The sequence below is a fragment of the Neopsephotus bourkii genome, unplaced genomic scaffold (assembly GCF_033783945.1).
Source record: "Neopsephotus bourkii isolate Nb327-2 ecotype Australia unplaced genomic scaffold, CSIRO-AGI_Nbou_v1 NB_346, whole genome shotgun sequence".
NCBI lineage: Eukaryota > Metazoa > Chordata > Aves > Psittaciformes > Psittacidae > Neopsephotus > Neopsephotus bourkii.
Window position 1 is genome coordinate 449,205 of NW_026900852.1, and position 18,334 is coordinate 467,538.

At 58.9% G+C, this 18,334-nt stretch overlaps 3 protein-coding genes and 1 long non-coding RNA gene across 6 annotated transcripts in view; 1 reads left to right on the forward strand and 3 right to left on the reverse strand.

The window, feature by feature from the left end:
- Positions 1–1,864, reverse strand: part of MAK16 (MAK16 homolog) — a 56,580-nt gene extending 54,716 nt beyond the window's left edge. The window contains exon 1 of the mRNA XM_061348190.1: positions 1,846–1,864. The gene's annotated coding sequence lies outside the window, so the exon portion shown is untranslated. The remainder of the gene's footprint in view (positions 1–1,845) is intronic.
- Positions 1–18,334, forward strand: part of LOC133209527 (uncharacterized) — an 85,405-nt gene that overhangs the window by 47,702 nt on the left and 19,369 nt on the right. The window lies entirely within an intron of this gene.
- DGUOK (deoxyguanosine kinase) lies at positions 6,160–9,537 on the reverse strand. Of its 2 annotated transcripts, none has more exons than XM_061348173.1 (7): positions 9,406–9,537; positions 9,021–9,133; positions 8,755–8,930; positions 7,990–8,137; positions 7,231–7,346; positions 7,039–7,138; positions 6,160–6,594 (listed from the first exon to the last, which is right to left on the reverse strand). In XM_061348173.1, the coding sequence occupies exons 1-7, from the start codon at positions 9,482–9,484 to the stop codon at positions 6,532–6,534; spliced, it is 795 nt and encodes a 264-aa protein (XP_061204157.1). In that variant the 5' UTR covers positions 9,485–9,537; the 3' UTR covers positions 6,160–6,531. The 2 variants fall into 2 exon arrangements, with proteins under 2 accessions (XP_061204157.1, XP_061204158.1); XM_061348174.1 differs by having other exon boundaries at positions 9,021–9,180; positions 9,406–9,501.
- ACTG2 (actin gamma 2, smooth muscle) lies at positions 10,388–16,306 on the reverse strand. Of its 2 annotated transcripts, XM_061348187.1 has the most exons (11): positions 15,776–16,306; positions 14,474–14,576; positions 14,225–14,310; positions 12,986–13,159; positions 12,770–12,898; positions 12,565–12,675; positions 12,184–12,268; positions 11,932–12,093; positions 11,655–11,846; positions 10,750–10,931; positions 10,388–10,636 (listed from the first exon to the last, which is right to left on the reverse strand). In XM_061348187.1, the coding sequence occupies exons 4-11, from the start codon at positions 13,109–13,111 to the stop codon at positions 10,493–10,495; spliced, it is 1,131 nt and encodes a 376-aa protein (XP_061204171.1). In that variant the 5' UTR covers positions 13,112–13,159; positions 14,225–14,310; positions 14,474–14,576; positions 15,776–16,306; the 3' UTR covers positions 10,388–10,492. The 2 variants fall into 2 exon arrangements, with proteins under 2 accessions (XP_061204171.1, XP_061204172.1); XM_061348188.1 differs by lacking the exon at positions 14,474–14,576.

Sequence of the window (18,334 nt, forward strand, 5' to 3'; positions counted from 1 at the left end):
TACAGGGACAGGGACACACAATTGCCACAGGGAACCTTGGTACACACACAGTCAGGGGACTGAGGACCCCAATGCCATATGGATGGGAACAAGGAACCCCAGCACACAGGGGCAGGGGTCCAGGGATCTTCGTGTTGTCAGGACAGGGACCTGGCACATGCAGGCAGGAATCCAAATATCCCAATGGCCTGGGGACAGGGACCTCAACACATGCACAATGCCACAGTGATGGGAACCAGGGACCCCAACACATGTGGGCAGGGGACCAAGGACCCTGATACCATGGGGACAGGGTACACCAACACATGCAAGAGGGGACTGGGGACCCCAGTGCTGTGGGGAGAGCTCACTGGGGACCCCCTGGGACAGACCCTCAGCACAACCACACCGCATCACCGTGTCACTGTCCCTTGGCCCCAAGTTGTGGCTGGCAAAGCCCCACCAAGAAAGGCCACAAAGTGGAAGGGGGACATTCTGCCTTTCAAGGTCCCACCAGATCCACCTCTCCCCTGAATTACCTGCCATAAAAAGCCCAGGTCTGCAAAACAAACCTCATCAGCGCTAACGAGGTGCCAAAGGCCACGAGCGGGGTTTATGGGGTAACAACTACGAGGACTCTGCTCCGGCGCTCCCATCCCTCCCCAGCATGATGCAACCTCATCCCCGCAGCCCGTGGTACCCGGCACCTGCGCCGGGGTCTTTCCCACAGCACCCGCGGATCCGGAGGCAGCTCCGGCGTTGGCGGGCGCATCCCGGGTGCGGGATCTGAAGCATCCCCATGCCTCGAAAGCACGTGGTGCCGAAATCGCTCAAAACTTCAGGGGCGGCGTTTCGGCACCGCGGCGATGTCCTCCGGTGACACCGGCACCACGTTTGATCCCATCCGCCACCAAACCACGACATTCCCAGCACCGGGATAACCCAAATCACCACCTCGGAGGGTGAATGAGACCCCCACCACCACCACCATTGGGGAACAAGCCACCTTTCATCCCCACTCCATCCTATTCCCGTTATTCCCAATGCGATGACAAGCAGGGGGGGAGCCTCATCCCGACCGGACCCCGTGTCCTCATCACCGGCAAAAGGGGGTGACAGCGGCCGCGTGACGTCACCGTGACGTCACGCCGGGGGGGAGCCTCATCGCCCTTGTTAGCATCATCGTTACCTCTGAGCTCAGCACATTCGGGGGGTGGAGGGTTAATTAAATCATAATTAACAATATAATAATGATGATAATAAAACGATGGAGAGCAATTGGGGTAATAAAGATTGGGGGGGCGATAATTACCCCCCCCCTTCCAATCCCCATCTACACACCACCCCCCCCCTCCAGCTAGCGTCTGGAGGGTAAAAAACGGGATCAAACAAGGCAAAACAGTCAAAATCACCCCAAAACGCTTGCGGGGCCCGTTCGCTCCGTGCATGCCGCCCCCCCCCACGCCCCACCGCTTTGTCCTCCCGGCCGGGCCGCGCTGCCGCCGCTTCCCCACCCGCAACCGCGACAACCCCGCGGGGTTAACGGGGGGGACGGGGACGGACCCATGGCTGCACCCCCACACACAGCCCCACAGCACGCACCGGGGCTGCACCCCCCCTACCTCAGCCCCACAGCACACACGGCCATGGACGAGGGACGAGGAGGGGGGATGCATCGAGGGAGGGTGCGGGGTTCGGGAAGGGAATAAGGGGTGCAAAGGGGTGCGGAAGGAGGGGGTTTTATTATGGAGGGGGGTTACTCACCTCGCCGCTCCCCCCCCGCGCTGCCCCGCCAGCCCCCGCCGGGCCCCGCACGGCCCCGGCCCTCAGGAGGAAGCCATCTTGTCTCCCTGCTCCGCGCTCCCTCACCGCCGCCCTGCTGCAGGCGGGGGGGGGGGTGACCGCCGCATCTCTTCTTCCCCCCCCTCTCCTCCTCCTCCTCCTTCCTTCTCTTTCCTCCTCCTTCCTCCTCCTTTCCTCCTCCTCCTCCTCCTCTTCCCCCCCCCCCCCAACCCTACACGCAGCGGCGACACCGCCCGGCCGCTGAGGAGAAAGGGGGGGGGGGGCTCAGAAGCGCCTCCTCCACACCATTAAATGTGGGGAACGGGACCCCCAAACCTCGGTTGTGCCCCCCCCCCCAAATAGGGAAACTGAGGCAGAGGCCTATGGTGGTGAATGGGAGCAGCAACACCCCTTAAATCAGCCGGGGGGGGGAGCTAAAATAACGCCCCCCCCCCAGTTTTTCCTACTGTTATTAATTATTATTCCTACTTATTAATTAGGGGATGTTATTAATGAGGGGATATTGCAGCTTTGCGATGCTTAAATCCCCCCCCCCGCCCCCCCCAAATCCAGACCCCGATGAGGAAAGGGGGGGATAAAGGGGTGTTTTCCCATAGGGAATGGGCCAGCGAAAGGGTTAAGCCAGAGCTGGAGGCTTTCAAACAGCCCTGGTGGGATCAGCTCCAGCTTTTCCAAGCTCTGTCCAGAGCTGGCAGGTCCCGGATATGGTGCACATATGTATTTGGAGACAAGGGGGAGGAAAAACGGGAGAGGGAAAGTGAATTCCCCCCCTCAATCCTTCCCCATCCATGTCTTAGGGGTTTGGAGTTTTCCAAGCCTATTCCTGCCTGAATTGTCGGCAAAACATCGACAAACTCCAAAAGTCACAAAGGTTTCCCGGGAATAACTCATTGAAAACTGTTTTCCCATGGGATTTGTGGCAGAAGGAGCGATCCAAAGACCCCTAGGCCCGCGTGATGCCGAGCGGCATGGATAAACCCGAGCCCAGGTGGGAAACGCAACCACGGACCCAACATCCCTGGGATATTCCCGAAAAGACCAATCCACGATCCCTATTGCCGGAGCCTGCCAGATCCGACCTTTGCTCCAAGCAACACGACTCCCATGGGAATCATAGGGTAAACTGGTGCTGGGAACTGGTCCGGCACCGCGCGGCAATCCCGCTTGGCCAAGCCCGGCACACAACAGGTTGCTGCAAAGGACACGGCGGGGATTTAATTAAGGCAGACACCTCCTTCCTCCCATCCTCCTCCTCCTCCTCCTCCGGCCGGATAGAGCAGCGCATCCTGGTGATCTGCTCCCGCATCATTTAGCTGTTAGCATCCCAGCGGAGGAGCGGGAGCAGCGGTGCTCCGATGAATCCTGGGTCGCATCCCTTCAGGTGACACCAGGATGCATCCCGCCTGCTCCTTCATCCCATCCGTCCCCCTGGTGCTACTTTGGAGATGCCGGACCCAGTTTGGGGCTGGAGACAAGAACATCCCAACCCGAGCCACCAGGGAACCCCCTCAAGATGGGTAAATTTAGTAGCTTTGTATTAAATGCTTTAAATTATCCCTAATTTCCAGTGTTTGGCATGGAAACAGCCTAAATTCTGTTAGAGGCTTGCATTTCCCAACTCTGGGAACACCTTGAGCCATGCTACATCCCACCACCACCCAGCAAAAGGCTTTCATGGGCCCGGTATCACCATTCCTGCTGGGAATGGAGCTTCCCGTGGGGTTTATTGAAGGTTTGCCCCATTTGAAGCTGGGAATAGGGCTTAGAGCATCATTCCTTCCACCAGCTCCCGTTGTTGCTGGGAGGTTTGGGTGGCTCTTGTTGGAAACCAGCGGCTTCCTGGCTTTGCCATATATTTACTCACATATCTATATGTGTGAGTAAATATATACATATGTATTCCCTTGCATGTATATCCTCACAGCTGCAGTGAGTTCCCAAGACGTTGATTAGTTATGGAAATGGCAAAGGAAAGTCAACCGGAGAGGACAGGAGATGGTCCGGCAGTGCCATGGGACAGGGAGCAAAGTGAAACCTCAACCTCAACCTCAGGCATCCTCCCTTCTCCTCCTCCTCTCCCAAATCCCTCATGGATGGAGATGCATCAAACCCCAAGAGAGACGGCACAAGCGCGGCTCCAGCGATGGAGGTTCAAGGGGAGACACCGGCATTCCCAGGCCCAGCCAAGCCGGATGAACTGGCGGAACGGGTGCTGGGAATGGGGCTTTGGCTGCCAAACCACCCCGGGAAAGGCGCCGGGACGTGGGAACCGCGGCATACCTGGTGCTACCAGGCCCAGCCCGGAGCAGGGATCTGGCTTCCCAAAGGAATCCCACTGCTGCTGACCCCAGCTGCGGCAGCATCCTGATAAATCATCTTTAGCTCACCCGGACAAGTGCTGGGGCTCCAGTCTCCACCACTGCACCGGTGCTTTGCCAAGGCCAAAGTCCTTTCCCCCTGCCCTTCCCTGTGCCAAGCACCAGCCAAGCCCTCTGTCCCCATGTCCCCACGTCTCCATCCCATCATCCCACCACCCATCCCAAGGGCAAAACCTGCCCGATACAGCTCAGGAGGCGCAAGGCAGCCACTCATACCCCCCCCAGCACCACAAAACAGAACAAGAACAGCAGTTTTTGGGGGGCAAAATCCTAAAAGTAACCCCCAAGGAAATGCTTCACCTTCCCCACCTCTCCATGTGGAGACCCCCATATCCGGAGCCATCCTTCTGCCTGCTGGAATATGATACTGAAACCCCAGTTACAACCACCACGGCCAGTAAAACCAGTTAAGTGCCGAAGGAAAGCACTGGGGATGAAAATGACACCGCTTGTTAGCTTGGGCACAGCTCTGACCTCCCCATGTGCCCCCTTCCTGCCACCTCTTTCTTTTTGGGAACCCCCCCCCCCGATGGCAGCTGGATTTCACAGTGTTTTACCTTCTTACATCAAGTACTTCAATATGAAGGGGGGGTTTATGCTATGTGTCCCCACTGCAACAGTGTTTTAAGGACACCCCATGTACCAGCTGAGATTTGAGGGGGGGGCTTAAAGCATCGAAGTGGCCTTTAAGGCACCAAAAGCCCCATTTCCCATGGAAATACCCTAGACAAGATGAACCCATCCACCAACCAAGGGGCTTCCCCAGGAGCCCCCCCCCTCCAAGTACCGGTGACGCTACCACCACCGCAAAGAGGCCACGAATCACCCCATAAAGGTGACATAAAGGCAGTGGGGACACGGGTGGGTTTTTGGGGGGGACAGGGCACTCACCTCCCAGAGAAGCCCTTTGCACCTCTCCCTGTGCCTCAAGTCACATCTTGGGGCTCCCCCCTGCTCCGGGGCAGCGCAGGGAAGCGGTGCCTGATCCGGGTGGGCAGAAGGAGCGGATGCCCGGAGCCGGGTGACGTGGGGCACCCACACTGTTTCCATTGACTCCCCACTCCTCCTTCCCACTCCAATCCCACCAAAACAAAGTGCTGCCCCCCCCCACCCCGTTATTCCCACCTCCTTTTTTATTCCCAACCCCATTTTGTCCTTGCTTTTCCCCTGAAATCCACGCAAGCTTCGCACAACTTCACCCCTGCGCCGCACAACTTCAGCCGCACACCAACAACTTTCCAACATCCCCCCCCCCAAAAAATGAAACAGAAAAAGAGCATTACCGGAATAAAGGGGTCCAGCACCCCCTCGGAAACAGGGGGCCGGGGGGGTTCGAGCCGGAGCTACGTGCATGCACAGCGGAGGGTGGGATGTTGGGATAGGGAGAAGAGGGGTTGAAATGCGGTTGTAGCTTTCCCCCCTCCACCCCGAGCGGGTGTTGCAGCGGAGCTGCACGTTGTTGCTGCTGCTGCTGCTGCTGCTTCCTTTGTTCTACAGGCGCTCGCTCGGGGGTCCCAGCGCCGGCCGGGGGGGCTGAAGGCCAGCGCCCTGTGAACCCCCCCCATTGCTTTGCAGTGAGACTGGGGGGGGATACCCCTAAACCCTATGGGGTTATGGGGTGGGGGGGGGTTGGGGGGTAAGAGGGAAAGCGATGGGGGGTGGGGGTGTGAGTTAGGGAGGGAGTGGTTGTTGTAGGGTGGTTGGTTGTGGGGGGGGCACTGGGTGGTGTTGGAGGGTTTGGGGGGCTGAGTTGGGGGTGTGGTTGATGTGGGCTGCACTGGGTGTTGTTGTAGGGTGGCTGGATGGGGGGGGGGGACACCCTAAAGAGCCAAACCCTCCCCTTCCCAGCAAAACCCACTTCAAACCCAACCCCAGCCTGACCCACACCCCCAGTGCCACAGAAACACCCCAAAAGTGGAGGTACGATGTGTCCTCCCACCATGGGGCAGCACCCACTGCAGCTCCCCCCGGCCCCACGCTCCCCACCAGCAGCTCAAGGTGCAGAAGAGCTTAGATTTTAATTTAAAGGGATAAAATATCTACAAAAGAACCAAATACAGGGGCTGGTGTGAGCTAAACGTGAGCCACGATGATTTCCCATTGGAACTGAGCCACCTTATGGAGCATCCTGGCTCCAGCATCCATATAGGGAATCCCTATAGATGGGGAGGGGGTCATGGTCACGACCTGGTCCCCAAAGCTCATCATTCACCCTGAAACCATCCCGTGCTGCCAGTGCCTTAAATACACCCCGGATAATAAGGACCAAAGGGGACAGCTGGGGAGCAGGATTTGGCCCTTGTCCTTTGGGATCTTCGGCCGGAGCTGGCTCGAGGTGGGTACCAGAGGGCAGGAATGATGCTGCTGCTGCTCAGTGCGGGTCAGGATGTGATGGCAAAGCTTTGGCTTGCAGCACGGTCACAAAAGCCTTCACCTGCAAGAGAAGCTGACTGTGGCACCGGGATGGGGATGGGACTGGGATGGCATCAGGATGTGGCTAGGGTGGCACTGGGATAGCACTAGGATGGCATCTGGATGTGGCTGGGATGGCATCAGGATGTGACTGGAATGGCACTGGACAGCCCTGGGATGTGGCTGGGATGGCACTGGGACAGCACCAGGATGTGGCTGGGATGGCACTGGGATGGCATTGGGATGGCATTGGGATGGCATTGGGATGTCACAGGGATGTGGCTGGGATGGCATTAGGATGTCACCGAGATGGCACTGGGATGTGGCTGGGATGGCACTGGGATGGCTGGGGTTTAAACCAGCCTGCACCAAGGGTGTCCAAATGATTTTTCCCATGGCAAGATGAAGGTGAGCTGGAAGCCTGGAGAATCCCACCATCCTGGGATGCTGCCTCGGCCATTCCCACCTGTGCCATGAGGCCACCCTGTGCGGCCGCATCGTGCTCGAAGTCCTTCTCCACATCCAGCACCAGGACAGGCGCGTGCTTCATGTCTGCAAAGTGGACCCTGAGGAAGGGAATAAACCAGATCAACGCCAGATGAACCCCAGCTCCGGTCCACGTGCCGGGGGCAGCACCACGGGATGGGCTCGGACTCACTCCGTGCTCTTCTCCACCAGCCACTGCTCGTGCTGGGCATGGAGCTGCTGCAGGTATGCCAGCTGGATGCCCTGCTCCTCGCTCCTCGCCCGGCGCCGCAGCCGCTCCAGGCATGTCTGAACCACACCGGAGGAGAGAGGGGAACGGGATGTGAATGGGGGAGATGGGAAGTGAATGGGATGAGGAGGAGACAGGAGATCAATGAGGGAGACAGGAGATGAATGGAATGCAAAGGAGATGGTAGGTGAGTGGGAGAGGTGGGAAGTGAATGGGAAAGGATGGGGGCGTGAATGGGATGTGGAGGAGATGGGAGGTGAATGGGAGACGTGGGAGGTGAAAGGGAAAGATGAGGGGTGAGCGGGATGCACAGGAGAAGGGAAGTGAATGGGAGAGGTGGAAAGTAAACAGGAGAGATGGGGAGTGAACAGGATACGGAGATGTGAGGTGAATGGGAGAGACGGGATGAGAATGGGATGTGGAGGAGATGTGAGGTGAATGGGAGAGATGGGGTGTGAAAAGCAGCCCCATGCGAGGGATCCCATGCGAGCCCCGTGCCAGTCATCAAGCATCCCGGGGTGATGCTGCAGCCCTCCCTCCCCAAAATCCACTCCAGGATCATAGCCAAACCCCAGTGACATCCCCATGGGAACAGAGCTGCCGTTTATGGTTAAACCCCAACACTTTGGCAATTCCAAGCGCTCACAGGCTCAGTGGAGCCTCATCCCAATCCCACTCGATGCGGGGTCTCGCCGCACCCACCTGCGGTGTCGCCCGCAGGTACAGCAGCCCATGGAGCACGGTGCGGGGCCCGAGCTGCTGCAGCAGGAAGCTGTGCCAGTCCTGGTAAATGGCCCATTCCAAGGGCTGCAGGTGCCCGGCCTCGGAGAGGTTCTTGGCAAAGACGTACCTGGGATGGGATGGAGAGAGGGGCCAGGGCAGCGGGAGAGCTCCACAGGCAACACCTTCATCACAGAACGGTTTGGGTTCAAAGGGACCTTAAAGCCACAGGCAGGGACCCCTTCCACTGGAGCAGCTTGCTCCAAGCCCCTGTGTCCAACCTGGCCTTTAACACTGCCAGGGATGGGGCAGCCACAGCTTCTCTGGGCACCCTGTGCCAGCGCCTCAGCACCCTCACAGGGAAGAGCTTCTGCCTTATCTCCAACCTGAACTTCCCCTGTTTCACCCCTTGTCCTATCCCTACAGTCCCTGATGAAGAGCCCCTCTCCAGCATCCTTGTAGCCCCCTTCAGACACTGGAAGCTGCTCTGAGGTCTCCACGCAGCTTCTCTTCTCCAGCCCCAATGTTCTCAGCCTGGCTCCATACAGGAGCTGCTCCAGCCCCTGAGCATCCTCGTGGCCTCCTCTGTGCTTGCTCCAACAGCTCCATGTCCTTACGCTGAGGGCACCAGAACTGCACACAGTGCTGCAAGTGGGGTCTCACAAGAACAGAGGGGCAGGATCACCTCCTTCAACCTGCTTCTTTCGATCCCTTCATCCCTCTTCTTTCCTGCTTCAGTTCGGGTACCTGTCGCTGTAGATGGAGCGCTCAAAGACCTGCACAGGGCTGGGGGTCTCGGGCTCATCCAGCGGCTCCAGCATCGCCTTCAGCCGGCTCAGGAAGGAGAAGGTCTGGAAGGTGTAGGACCATCGGGCTGGCTCCTGGTACATCATCTGCAGAAGGTTGGTGGAGCCCACGGCTGCCTGTAAGAGAAAGAGCTTTAGTGATGAGATGGTCCCACCACGGCGCGGTGCCCATCGGTGCCACCATGCAGCCGGTACTGGTCCCGTTACCTGCTCCGTGCCGCGGGCTGGCACCTTCTGCCACTGGGCCACCGGTTCGGTCACCAAGTGCCACTCGGGGAAGGTGGCACCCAGCAGCTTCAGGAAAGTCGATTTCCCCACGGCTATGGGGATAGGGGCGCAGGGTGAGGGGGGGTCCCCCGCTCTGCTCCTGCCATGCAGTAACGCGGGGTTTGGGGTGCCCCCAGCGCCCCGCAATAACAGTGAATCACCGACGTTCAATCAGACCCGCAGAGGTTTCAGGCTGCGCAACAGCCCTGCAATCCCGCACCGCCCCCCCCAAAGCTCTCCCCCATGGACCCCCCCATCACCCCAAAAGCCACCTCGTTACCCCGGGGGACCCCCGTTGTGTGTCGTGTCCCCCCCATCCCGCTACCGATGTTCCCTTCCAGGGCCAGGCGCAGGGCGGACCCGCACCGCCCCATCCCGCCACCGCTTCCGCCTTCCCGCGTCATATGCTAATGAGGTGGTGACGAGCGGCGCGCGTTGGCGCGCCCTGACGTCGCCGCGCGGGAAAGGCGGGGGGGGGAGAAGGAGGAGCAAATTAGACCCTGCCCACTGCGTGTATTCGAGGGTGAAGGTCATCAGCGTGATGTTGGGGGCACCACCATGAGGTCAAGGGCATCGGTATGGGGTTGGAGGCATCAACATGGGGTTGAGAGCATCTATATGGGGTTGGAGGGATCAACATGGGGTTGGGGGCGTCAACATAAGGTTTGGGACATGAAAATGGGATTGGGGTCAGTAAGATGGGATCAAGGGCATTGACACATGGTTGGAGGCATCACCCTGGGGTTTGGGGTCTGCTGCATTGGCATAGGGTAAGGGGCATCAATACGGGGTTAAGGCACCAGTGTGACATTGAGGACATCATCATGAGGTCAAGGGCATCAATACGAGGTGGGGTTTATCAATATGGGGTTGAGGGCATCGGTGCCAAAGTGACTAACACGGAGTCAAAGGCATAAACGTAGGGTTGGGGACACAAAAGTGGGGTTTAGGTCCCCAAGGGCGTTGGCACAGGGTTGGGGACACTACCATGAGGTCAAGGGCATTAACACATGGTTGGAGGCATCAGCCTGGAGTTGGGGTCAGCTGCATCAGCATGGGATGCTATCAACACAGGGCTGAGGGCATCAGTGTGACATTGAAGGCACCAACATGAGGCCAAGGCCATTGACATGGGGTTGGAAGCATCAACATGAGGTTGAGGGCATCAAGAGAGCTTTGAGGGCATCAGCATAACATAAGGGGCACCGCTATGGGATGAGGTAGGGGGTCCCCCAGCTCTCCCCCCATTACCCTCATCCCCCTGACTGCCCCCAACACCCCAAAACCTCCCACAAAAGAGCCAGAACCTGGAGAAAAGGCTTTAATGCGCGGTGGGGAGGAGCAGTGGGGACCGAGGAGGAGCAGGGGGCCCCAGCCAGGCGGTTGGGGCCACCATGGGGTGAGGAGGGGGCTTAGAAGCATTTTCGGTGGACGATGGAGGGTCCGGCCTCGTCGTACTCGGGTTTGCTGATCCACATCTGCTGGAAGGTGGAGAGGGACGCCAGGATGGAGCCGCCGATCCACACCGAGTACTTGCGCTCCGGCGGGGCGATGATCTGTGGGGACATGACCCAGTATAAGGTAAACCCACCCCCAAACCTGCACTAGGAGATGATCTGGGGTGGTGGTGGCCATGTGGCTCCCCATCACCATCATCACCATCACCTACTTTGATCTTCATGGTGCTGGGAGCCAGCGCCGTGATCTCCTTCTGCATGCGGTCGGCGATGCCGGGGTACATGGTGGTGCCGCCGGACAAGACGTTGTTGGCGTAGAGATCCTTGCGGATGTCGATGTCGCACTTCATGATGGAGTTGTAGGTGGTCTCGTGGATGCCGGCTGACTCCATGCCTGGAGGGCAAGGGGGCTGTCAGCACCCTCACCTCCGGCTATGCCCCACAGAACAGGTTTGCACCCCCTCAATTTGAGGTGCAAAGCACTTGGGAGAGGCCTGAATGCTGCTGTGGTGCACCTATGGGAGGTGGTTGCTGGCTGGTGGGGTGGTGGGGATGTGGTCAGGAGCACCAACACAACACTGGAGGCACCAGCATGGGGCTAAAGGCATCAACAGGGGCTTGGAAGCATCACCATAGGGATAAAGGCATCACCGTGAGGTCGGAGGCATCAATATGGGGCCAAGAGCATCACCATGGGTTTGGAAGCACCAACATGGGCCGGAGGCACCAACATGAGGCCAAGGTCATCACCATGGGGTTGGAAGCACCAACATGGGGCCAGAGGCACCAACATGGGACCAAGGGCACCACCATGGGGTCAGAGGCACCACCATGGGGTCGGAGGCACCAAAATGGGGTCGGAGGCACCAAAATGGGGCCAAGGTCATTACCATGGGGTTGGAAGCACCAACATGGGACCAAGGGCATCACCATGGGGTTGGAAGCACCAACATGGGGCCGGAGGCACCAGCATGGGACCAAGGGCATCACCATGGAGTTGGAGGCACCAGCATGGGACCAAGGGCATCACCATGGGGTTGGAAGCACCACCATGCCACTGGCGGCACCAACACCTCGGTGTCCTAGGGGACCGCAGGACAACTCGGGGCGCGCTCACCGATGAAGGAGGGTTGGAACAGGGTCTCAGGGCAGCGGAAGCGCTCGTTGCCGATGGTGATGACCTGCCCATCGGGGAGCTCGTAGCTCTTCTCCAGCGAGGAGGAGGAGGCAGCCGTGGCCATCTCGTTCTCGAAGTCAAGGGCCACGTAGCAGAGCTTCTCCTTGATGTCGCGCACGATTTCCCTCTCGGCTGCGGGAGGCGATGGGGAACGGGCTCAACCCGGGGCCGTTTGGGGTCCCCCCGTCCCTTCCAAACCCCGCTCCCGGCCCCGTACCGGTGGTGACGAAGGAGTAGCCCCTCTCGGTGAGGATCTTCATGAGGTAGTCGGTGAGGTCGCGGCCGGCCAAGTCAAGGCGCATGATGGCGTGGGGCAGCGCGTAGCCCTCATAGATGGGCACGTTGTGGGTGACGCCGTCCCCGGAGTCGAGGACGATGCCTGGGAAGGGTGGGAATGTGAGGGAAGAGGCTTGGAGCTTGGTTCCTTCCCCATCACGGATGGTCCTTGGGATGCTGGTGCCCTACTCACCGGTCGTGCGGCCGGAGGCGTAAAGGGAGAGGACGGCTTGGATGGCGACGTACATGGCGGGGACATTGAAGGTTTCAAACATGATCTGGGAGGAGGGATAATGGCAACAATGGATTAGGGGGGAGCTTGGGGGGTCCCCACCGCATCCCACCCCAACCCATGCTTGGGAAACCACAAAGATCATTGCATTGAATGGAAAAGTAGGTGGATCATTGCAGTGGGTCCATGTGAACACGGGAGCGCACCACTTGTGCCTTCATTCCTCTCATCCCTCACCACTGGCTCCTCTGCTCCGTGCCAGCCCCTCCTGGCTCCCTAAACCCCTAAATCCCATGGTTCCAGAGCATCCATCCCCATGCCTGTGGCTCAGCAGCCCCTCACCTGGGTCATCTTCTCCCGGTTGGCCTTGGGGTTGAGGGGTGCCTCAGTGAGCAGGGTCGGGTGCTCCTCGGGGGCCACGCGCAGCTCATTGTAGAAGGAATGGTGCCAGATCTGAAGGCAGGCAAAGAATTGGGGGGGTCTTACCCCAAACCACAGCTGGGGCCGGGGCCGGGTCCCCCCCTCTCCATCCTGGTCCGGGTCTCACCTTCTCCATGTCATCCCAGTTGGTGATGATGCCGTGCTCAATGGGGTACTTGAGCGTGAGGATACCCCTCTTGCTCTGCGCCTCATCGCCTACGTAGCTGTCTTTCTGCCCCATGCCCACCATGACACCCTAATGCCAGCAAGAGACGCCCTCATTAGCTTAATGGCATTGATTAAAGCAGGGTGGGGGCTGCTGTTCCCCTCCTCGGGTACCAACCTGGTGCCGGGGCCGCCCCACGATGGAGGGGAAGACGGCGCGAGGGGCATCGTCACCGGCGAACCCGGCTTTGCAGAGGCCGGAGCCGTTGTCGCAGACCAGGGCGGTTGTTTCCTCCTCGCACATGGTGGGGCCGGGAGCTGCTGGTGGTCAGGGGGGACCTGGGGGGAAAAGCTGGGGCAAGAGGGGGGGAAACACCTTAAAGTGGGGGTTAAAGGGTTAAAGGGTTGGGGGGGACAAGGGGGGCAACGTGGCGCCGTGTCCGGGTTTGGGTGTTGGGAGGGATGGAGGCCGTGGGGATGTGGAGGTCCCCAAAATCATCTGGTGGCCACGGAGAGGGGCAGCCGCTGGGTCCAGCCCTGGCTTGAGGATGCTGAGAGCAGGATGCAGCTGGGAATGGGATGATGATGCTGCGAGTGTGGTGTAGCTGGGAGGGGGATGATGATGGTAGGATCAGGATGAAGCTGGGAATAGAATGATGATGGCGGGACCAGGGTGGTGCTGAGAGCAGGATGAAGCTGGGTGTGGGATGATGATGGTGGGACCAGGGTGGTGCTGGGAGCAGGGTGAAGCAGAGAGCAGGATGAAGCTGGGAGTGGGATGATGATGGTGGGATCAGGATGAAGCTGAGAGCAGGATGAAGCTGGGAATGGGACGATGATGGTGGGATCAGGGTGATGCTCATTCCCCATGCGTGCTGCTCCACGCTGTTGCTTCTCCATCTTTCCAGTGCCCAAAATAGGTACCAAAGCTCCTGCCCATGCTTGCCCAGCAGCAGCATTCCCATGGGAGCTCCAGTGTGGCTGTGCCTGGCTGGTGCCCTCTTAGCGGGCAGGGTGAAGGCAGGCAATGCCCTCTCATCTGCTCCCATCGTGGCTGCCTCTTGCTGCTCTGCCCTCGCATCCTTTCCCAAAAATGGGAAAAACCCATCCCTTCCCCAGGGGTGTCCCCCTCCATTGGATGCACTCCCAAATCCAGAGGGAATAAGGCAAAAACACCAAAAAAACCCCAAATCATGAGGAATTCTGGCAGAGCAGGACCCACTTTGGCCACAACCCAGCTCTGCCACCTCCACGGAACCCCCCTGCTGCGGGGTCGTGCTGGGGTTGGCACCACCCCTGTGCCATGCAAAGCAAACCGGGAACCCCCCCCCCCCCATCAACGCTGGGGCACCCCAAAACCCTGCTGGGGAGCTTGTCCTGCAAGGCAGAGGGGATGCAGGGGCTGGGCTGTACTCACCGCAGAGGCGAGGGCTCCTTTCCTCTGGGACCGAATCCCGATGAGCCTTTGGTATAAATACGTGAAGGCTCAGAGGCGGGTCCTGCCTAAACAAAGACCCTAAATAGGCTCAGTGATGGTGTGTTGGCCTTATGGCCATATAAGGTGCTTTATTTCATTAACTTGACCTTGGGCTGGTGGCCGGGCCCGGCACTGTTAATTATTGCAAGACAAAAGCCATGTGGAGGCACTTGGGAGGCGAGGACTCACCCCTGAGTCTGCTCCTTTTATGCTCCGTGCTGATAAACAAGTGAGACTCAAGCCCTTATAAGTGATGGGCTCGGCAAAGAGGAGGTGGGACCATGGCTGGTTCCTGGGGACAACGTGGAGAAACCTCATCCGGGTGTCAGGGGGGGACACGGCGGGGCTGGGGTGGGGAATTGGCATCACTGAGGTGATGGGGATGCGCTGGGTTGGAGCATCGCTTCCGTTTGCCCCCTATCCCCAGGGTGCAGCATCTTCGGGATGGGGGCTTCTCTCTCTCTGAACCCATTCTGGGGCTTGTGGTGCCCCCAGACCCCCAAATCCTCAGCTCAAGGGTGCCTGCATCACGGATGCTCACCTCCTCCAAAGAGGATCTTGGATGCAGGATGAGCCTGGATCCCCACCAGGGGCAATGGGGGTGCTGTTCCCTGTTCCCTGTCCCAAATGCAGCATGGATGGAGCCACCTCCAGCCCTGCAGATGCAGCTTTGGCCTTTCCAGAGGCCAACCAGCAGCTTCCAAGCCATCGTCTGCCTTTTTAAGGGCAATGGTCCCGCACTGAGGATGCTCCCTGAGCACCCAGGACACCACGGGGGGAGGGAGGCAGGATTGATGCCCCAAAGCCACCACCCAGAGCTGTGGAGCTTGGGTTGCAGGTGGAGAAACTGAGGCACAGGGTGCCCCAGCTGCTTCCTGCTTTGCTCTATAGGGTCTGGGTTGTGCTCAGGGCAGGGACATCAAGATAAGGACCAAGAGCTGCAGGGTCCCATCACTGCCACCAGATGGGACATGAGAGTCCTGGTGTCCCCCCCCAACCCCAGCCCCAATAGACAGGGTCATGGCGTGTCCCAGCACAACCAGCTCACAACAACCCCCCCATGGGTCCCAGTTATCCTCAGCACACAGGGGCTGGATTTGTCCCCTGGGTGTACACTTGGTGCATCCCTATCACACGTCCTGAGGAACCTTCCTCCACCTCCCATCCCAGCTCAGTTCCCTTGGTCCACCGCCAACCATGAGGTCACCCAGGGAAAAGGTTGCCATATATGACATGCTGGGGGAAATAAAAGAGGCAGAATTAACCCCAAACCCAATGGGGGGGGGGAGAAACAATGGGAATGGATGGAGGTCCTCCAAGGCTGGTGCATGGAGGCTCCATACGGAGGGAGCACGGATGCGCTGGGGGCTGCATGGAGCTGGTGGCAGGACCCCGAGGTGAGCCCAAAGACCCCCCTGGATGGGTGCAAAGCAACCCAAAGCCCTGCTCCACAGCACAGAGCCCCGCTGCTTTTCCACCCTTGCTGTTTACCAGGCAGAGGCGGGTCCAGCTCCAAGCTCCCGATCCCTGCAGGATCCCTCGGCACCGCACTCGGGATGGATGGGAAGCGTCGGCGCGGCCACTTTGGAGCTGGGACCGCAGCAGCAAAGCCTCCAAGCAGGCAGGAGCAGGCGTGCAGCCTAAAAAGGAAAGGTTTGGCCACCGCAGCCAATCCAGCCCCTGGCTCTGCCGGTGCTTGGGAGCATCGGGAGGGTGGCCACGGCCCTGGGATGCTCCCAGGAACGCCAAGAATCCCCCAGCACCGGCAAAGCTGGATGGATGTGGGATAAAGGAGGGGGCAACCCCTGCTTTGTGTGGGATTTCAATACTCCCGGCCCTCAGCACCTCCCTATAAGGGAAATGTTCACGCTTTAAACCTCTCCGCCTGCTGCCTCGGATGGACAAACCAGCGCTGGGAGCTGGAGCAGGGATTTGGGTCTGTTCCCACCCCTGAGGCGCCGATAAGCATCATTCCCTGGCTGCAGCACACAGAACCTGGGGATAAACCCTTCCTGCAACGGGTGGTGGCTGTTAGGGCCGTTCCTACCAACTTCAACCCTGTTTTAAGGTGTCTCCATCACATCCAGAGCAGCCGGAGATGGGATGGGTTAGTGGGACACGGAGCAGCGCTCATCCCGACCCATAACTGGATGACCCAGTGGCTTTAAGTGATAAAACATGACTCAAAAGGCAGGAGCTGGCTCCTGATGTGAGGAACAGAGAAACCCCTTTAGTCAATGGGAAGGCTGATGAGGGAGGCAGTGCCCTGCCACCAGCTCCCCTCTGCTCGATGCTGGGGTCAGCTCAAGCCTCTGCCCTTCAGGAATGAGGACCTGAGATAAACTCACCACCAATGAGAAGGAATCGCTGCTTTGTCAGATGGGATTCACCCCCTGCTGCTATGGGGGCGAAGAGCAGAGCCTCCATCCTGCATGGAATCAACCAGGTTGGAAAAGAGCTTTGAGCTCATCAAGTCCAACCCTTCCCCAGCACTGCCACGGCCAGCACTGACCCCTGTTAGAGCCTTCCCTTCTCCATCTGAACCCCCCAGGTCCCTCAGCCCTTCCCCATCACCTTGTGCTCCAGGCCCTGCTCCAGCTCCATTCCCTTCTCTGGCCCCGCTCCAGCCCCTCAGTGTCTCTCCTGTAGTGAGGGGCCCAGAGCTGAACACACGGTTCGAGGTGCAGCCTCACCAGTGCCCAGTGCAGGGGCACAATCCCTGCCCTGGCCCTGCTGCTGCACTGGTGCTGATCCAGGCCAGGATGCTGGACGCTGCCTGGGCACAAGCTGCTCATGCTCAGCTCCATCAATCAGCACCTCAGCTCCTTTCCCATGAGCTGTTCCCAGCCACAATTCCCCAAGCCTGGAGCGTTGCAGGGGGTTGTTGTGGCCCAAGTGCAGGACCCGGCCCTTTGCCTTGTTGAACCTCATGGAGCTGTGGGATGAAGGAATGTCCTACACTGAGGCTGCAACACACACCCCGGAGCGTGGTTTAAATAGATCAGGGCTGAAAGCTCCCCCAGATGTCCTGAAGTCCTCCTGCTTCCCAAAGCCAACTGCACTTTGTCACGCAGGAGGTGGTTGCTGCACATAAACACCCCTCTTAAGGAACGGGTTCCCCCCTGCTCTCAGGCACACCAGCCCCACTGAGTTAGCTCAAAGAAACCAAGTGGCAAAAGAAACCCAGCCAGGATAATACAATCCATCTGTGTTAAACTGCACACCAAACGATTTGGGATGTGGAAGTACAAGGATGTGACATACAGAACACGTATGTATGCGTGCCAGGTGGGAAGGCAACTCCAGCCTCTTCCTCCTCCCCGCACGGCCATGTGCTGATCATCAGAGCAACCTGCCAGAGGATGTGGAGATGATGCGGATCATGCTCAGCCCTTTGAGGCCAGATGCCTTCCACCTTTCAGTGCTGCTGCTTCCCTTCCAGCGAGGGTGGAGGCTCTGCATGGACAGGCTGGGAAGCTTGGAATCCCACCAAAGGAACTGGGAGGTCCCCGGCTGGTGCCGCATCACGGCGATGTCACGGAGCGCTGGTTTTGGACAGGCTCCACACTGCTTGGAGAAGCGTAGGGACCATTGACCATGATGATTTTGGAGGATCCAAGTGGCAAAAGCTGCTGGAGTCCCACCTCGGAGGTGTAGTGGCCTTGCAGAGCCTTCACAGGGCAGCAAGAGACTGAGAGCTTCCTCCATGGTAACACCAGCAGTGAGCTGAACCAAGGCCTGGAGCAAATCCCTCATCCAGGAAATGGAATAAAGTAACCAGCCCCCCCTCAGCACTGCTGCAACGAAGCAGCTTGTGCATCAAAGCACCTTCCCCCCCCGGAACAGGGGTTCCTAAAGGAGTTTAGGCCCTTTCCTACCTCACTGGGCAAAGACCTGAGTACCAGCAAGCAGGGCATGCTCTGGCTCAGCAGTGATAAGCTCTGGCATGGGGTAAGAGCGGTTAGGAAGGTTTAATCTTAAGCTATAGCAAAGACTTACCTACTCCAGCCAGCTGCACCGAGACCACAGCAACCCAGAGAGGCAAAACAT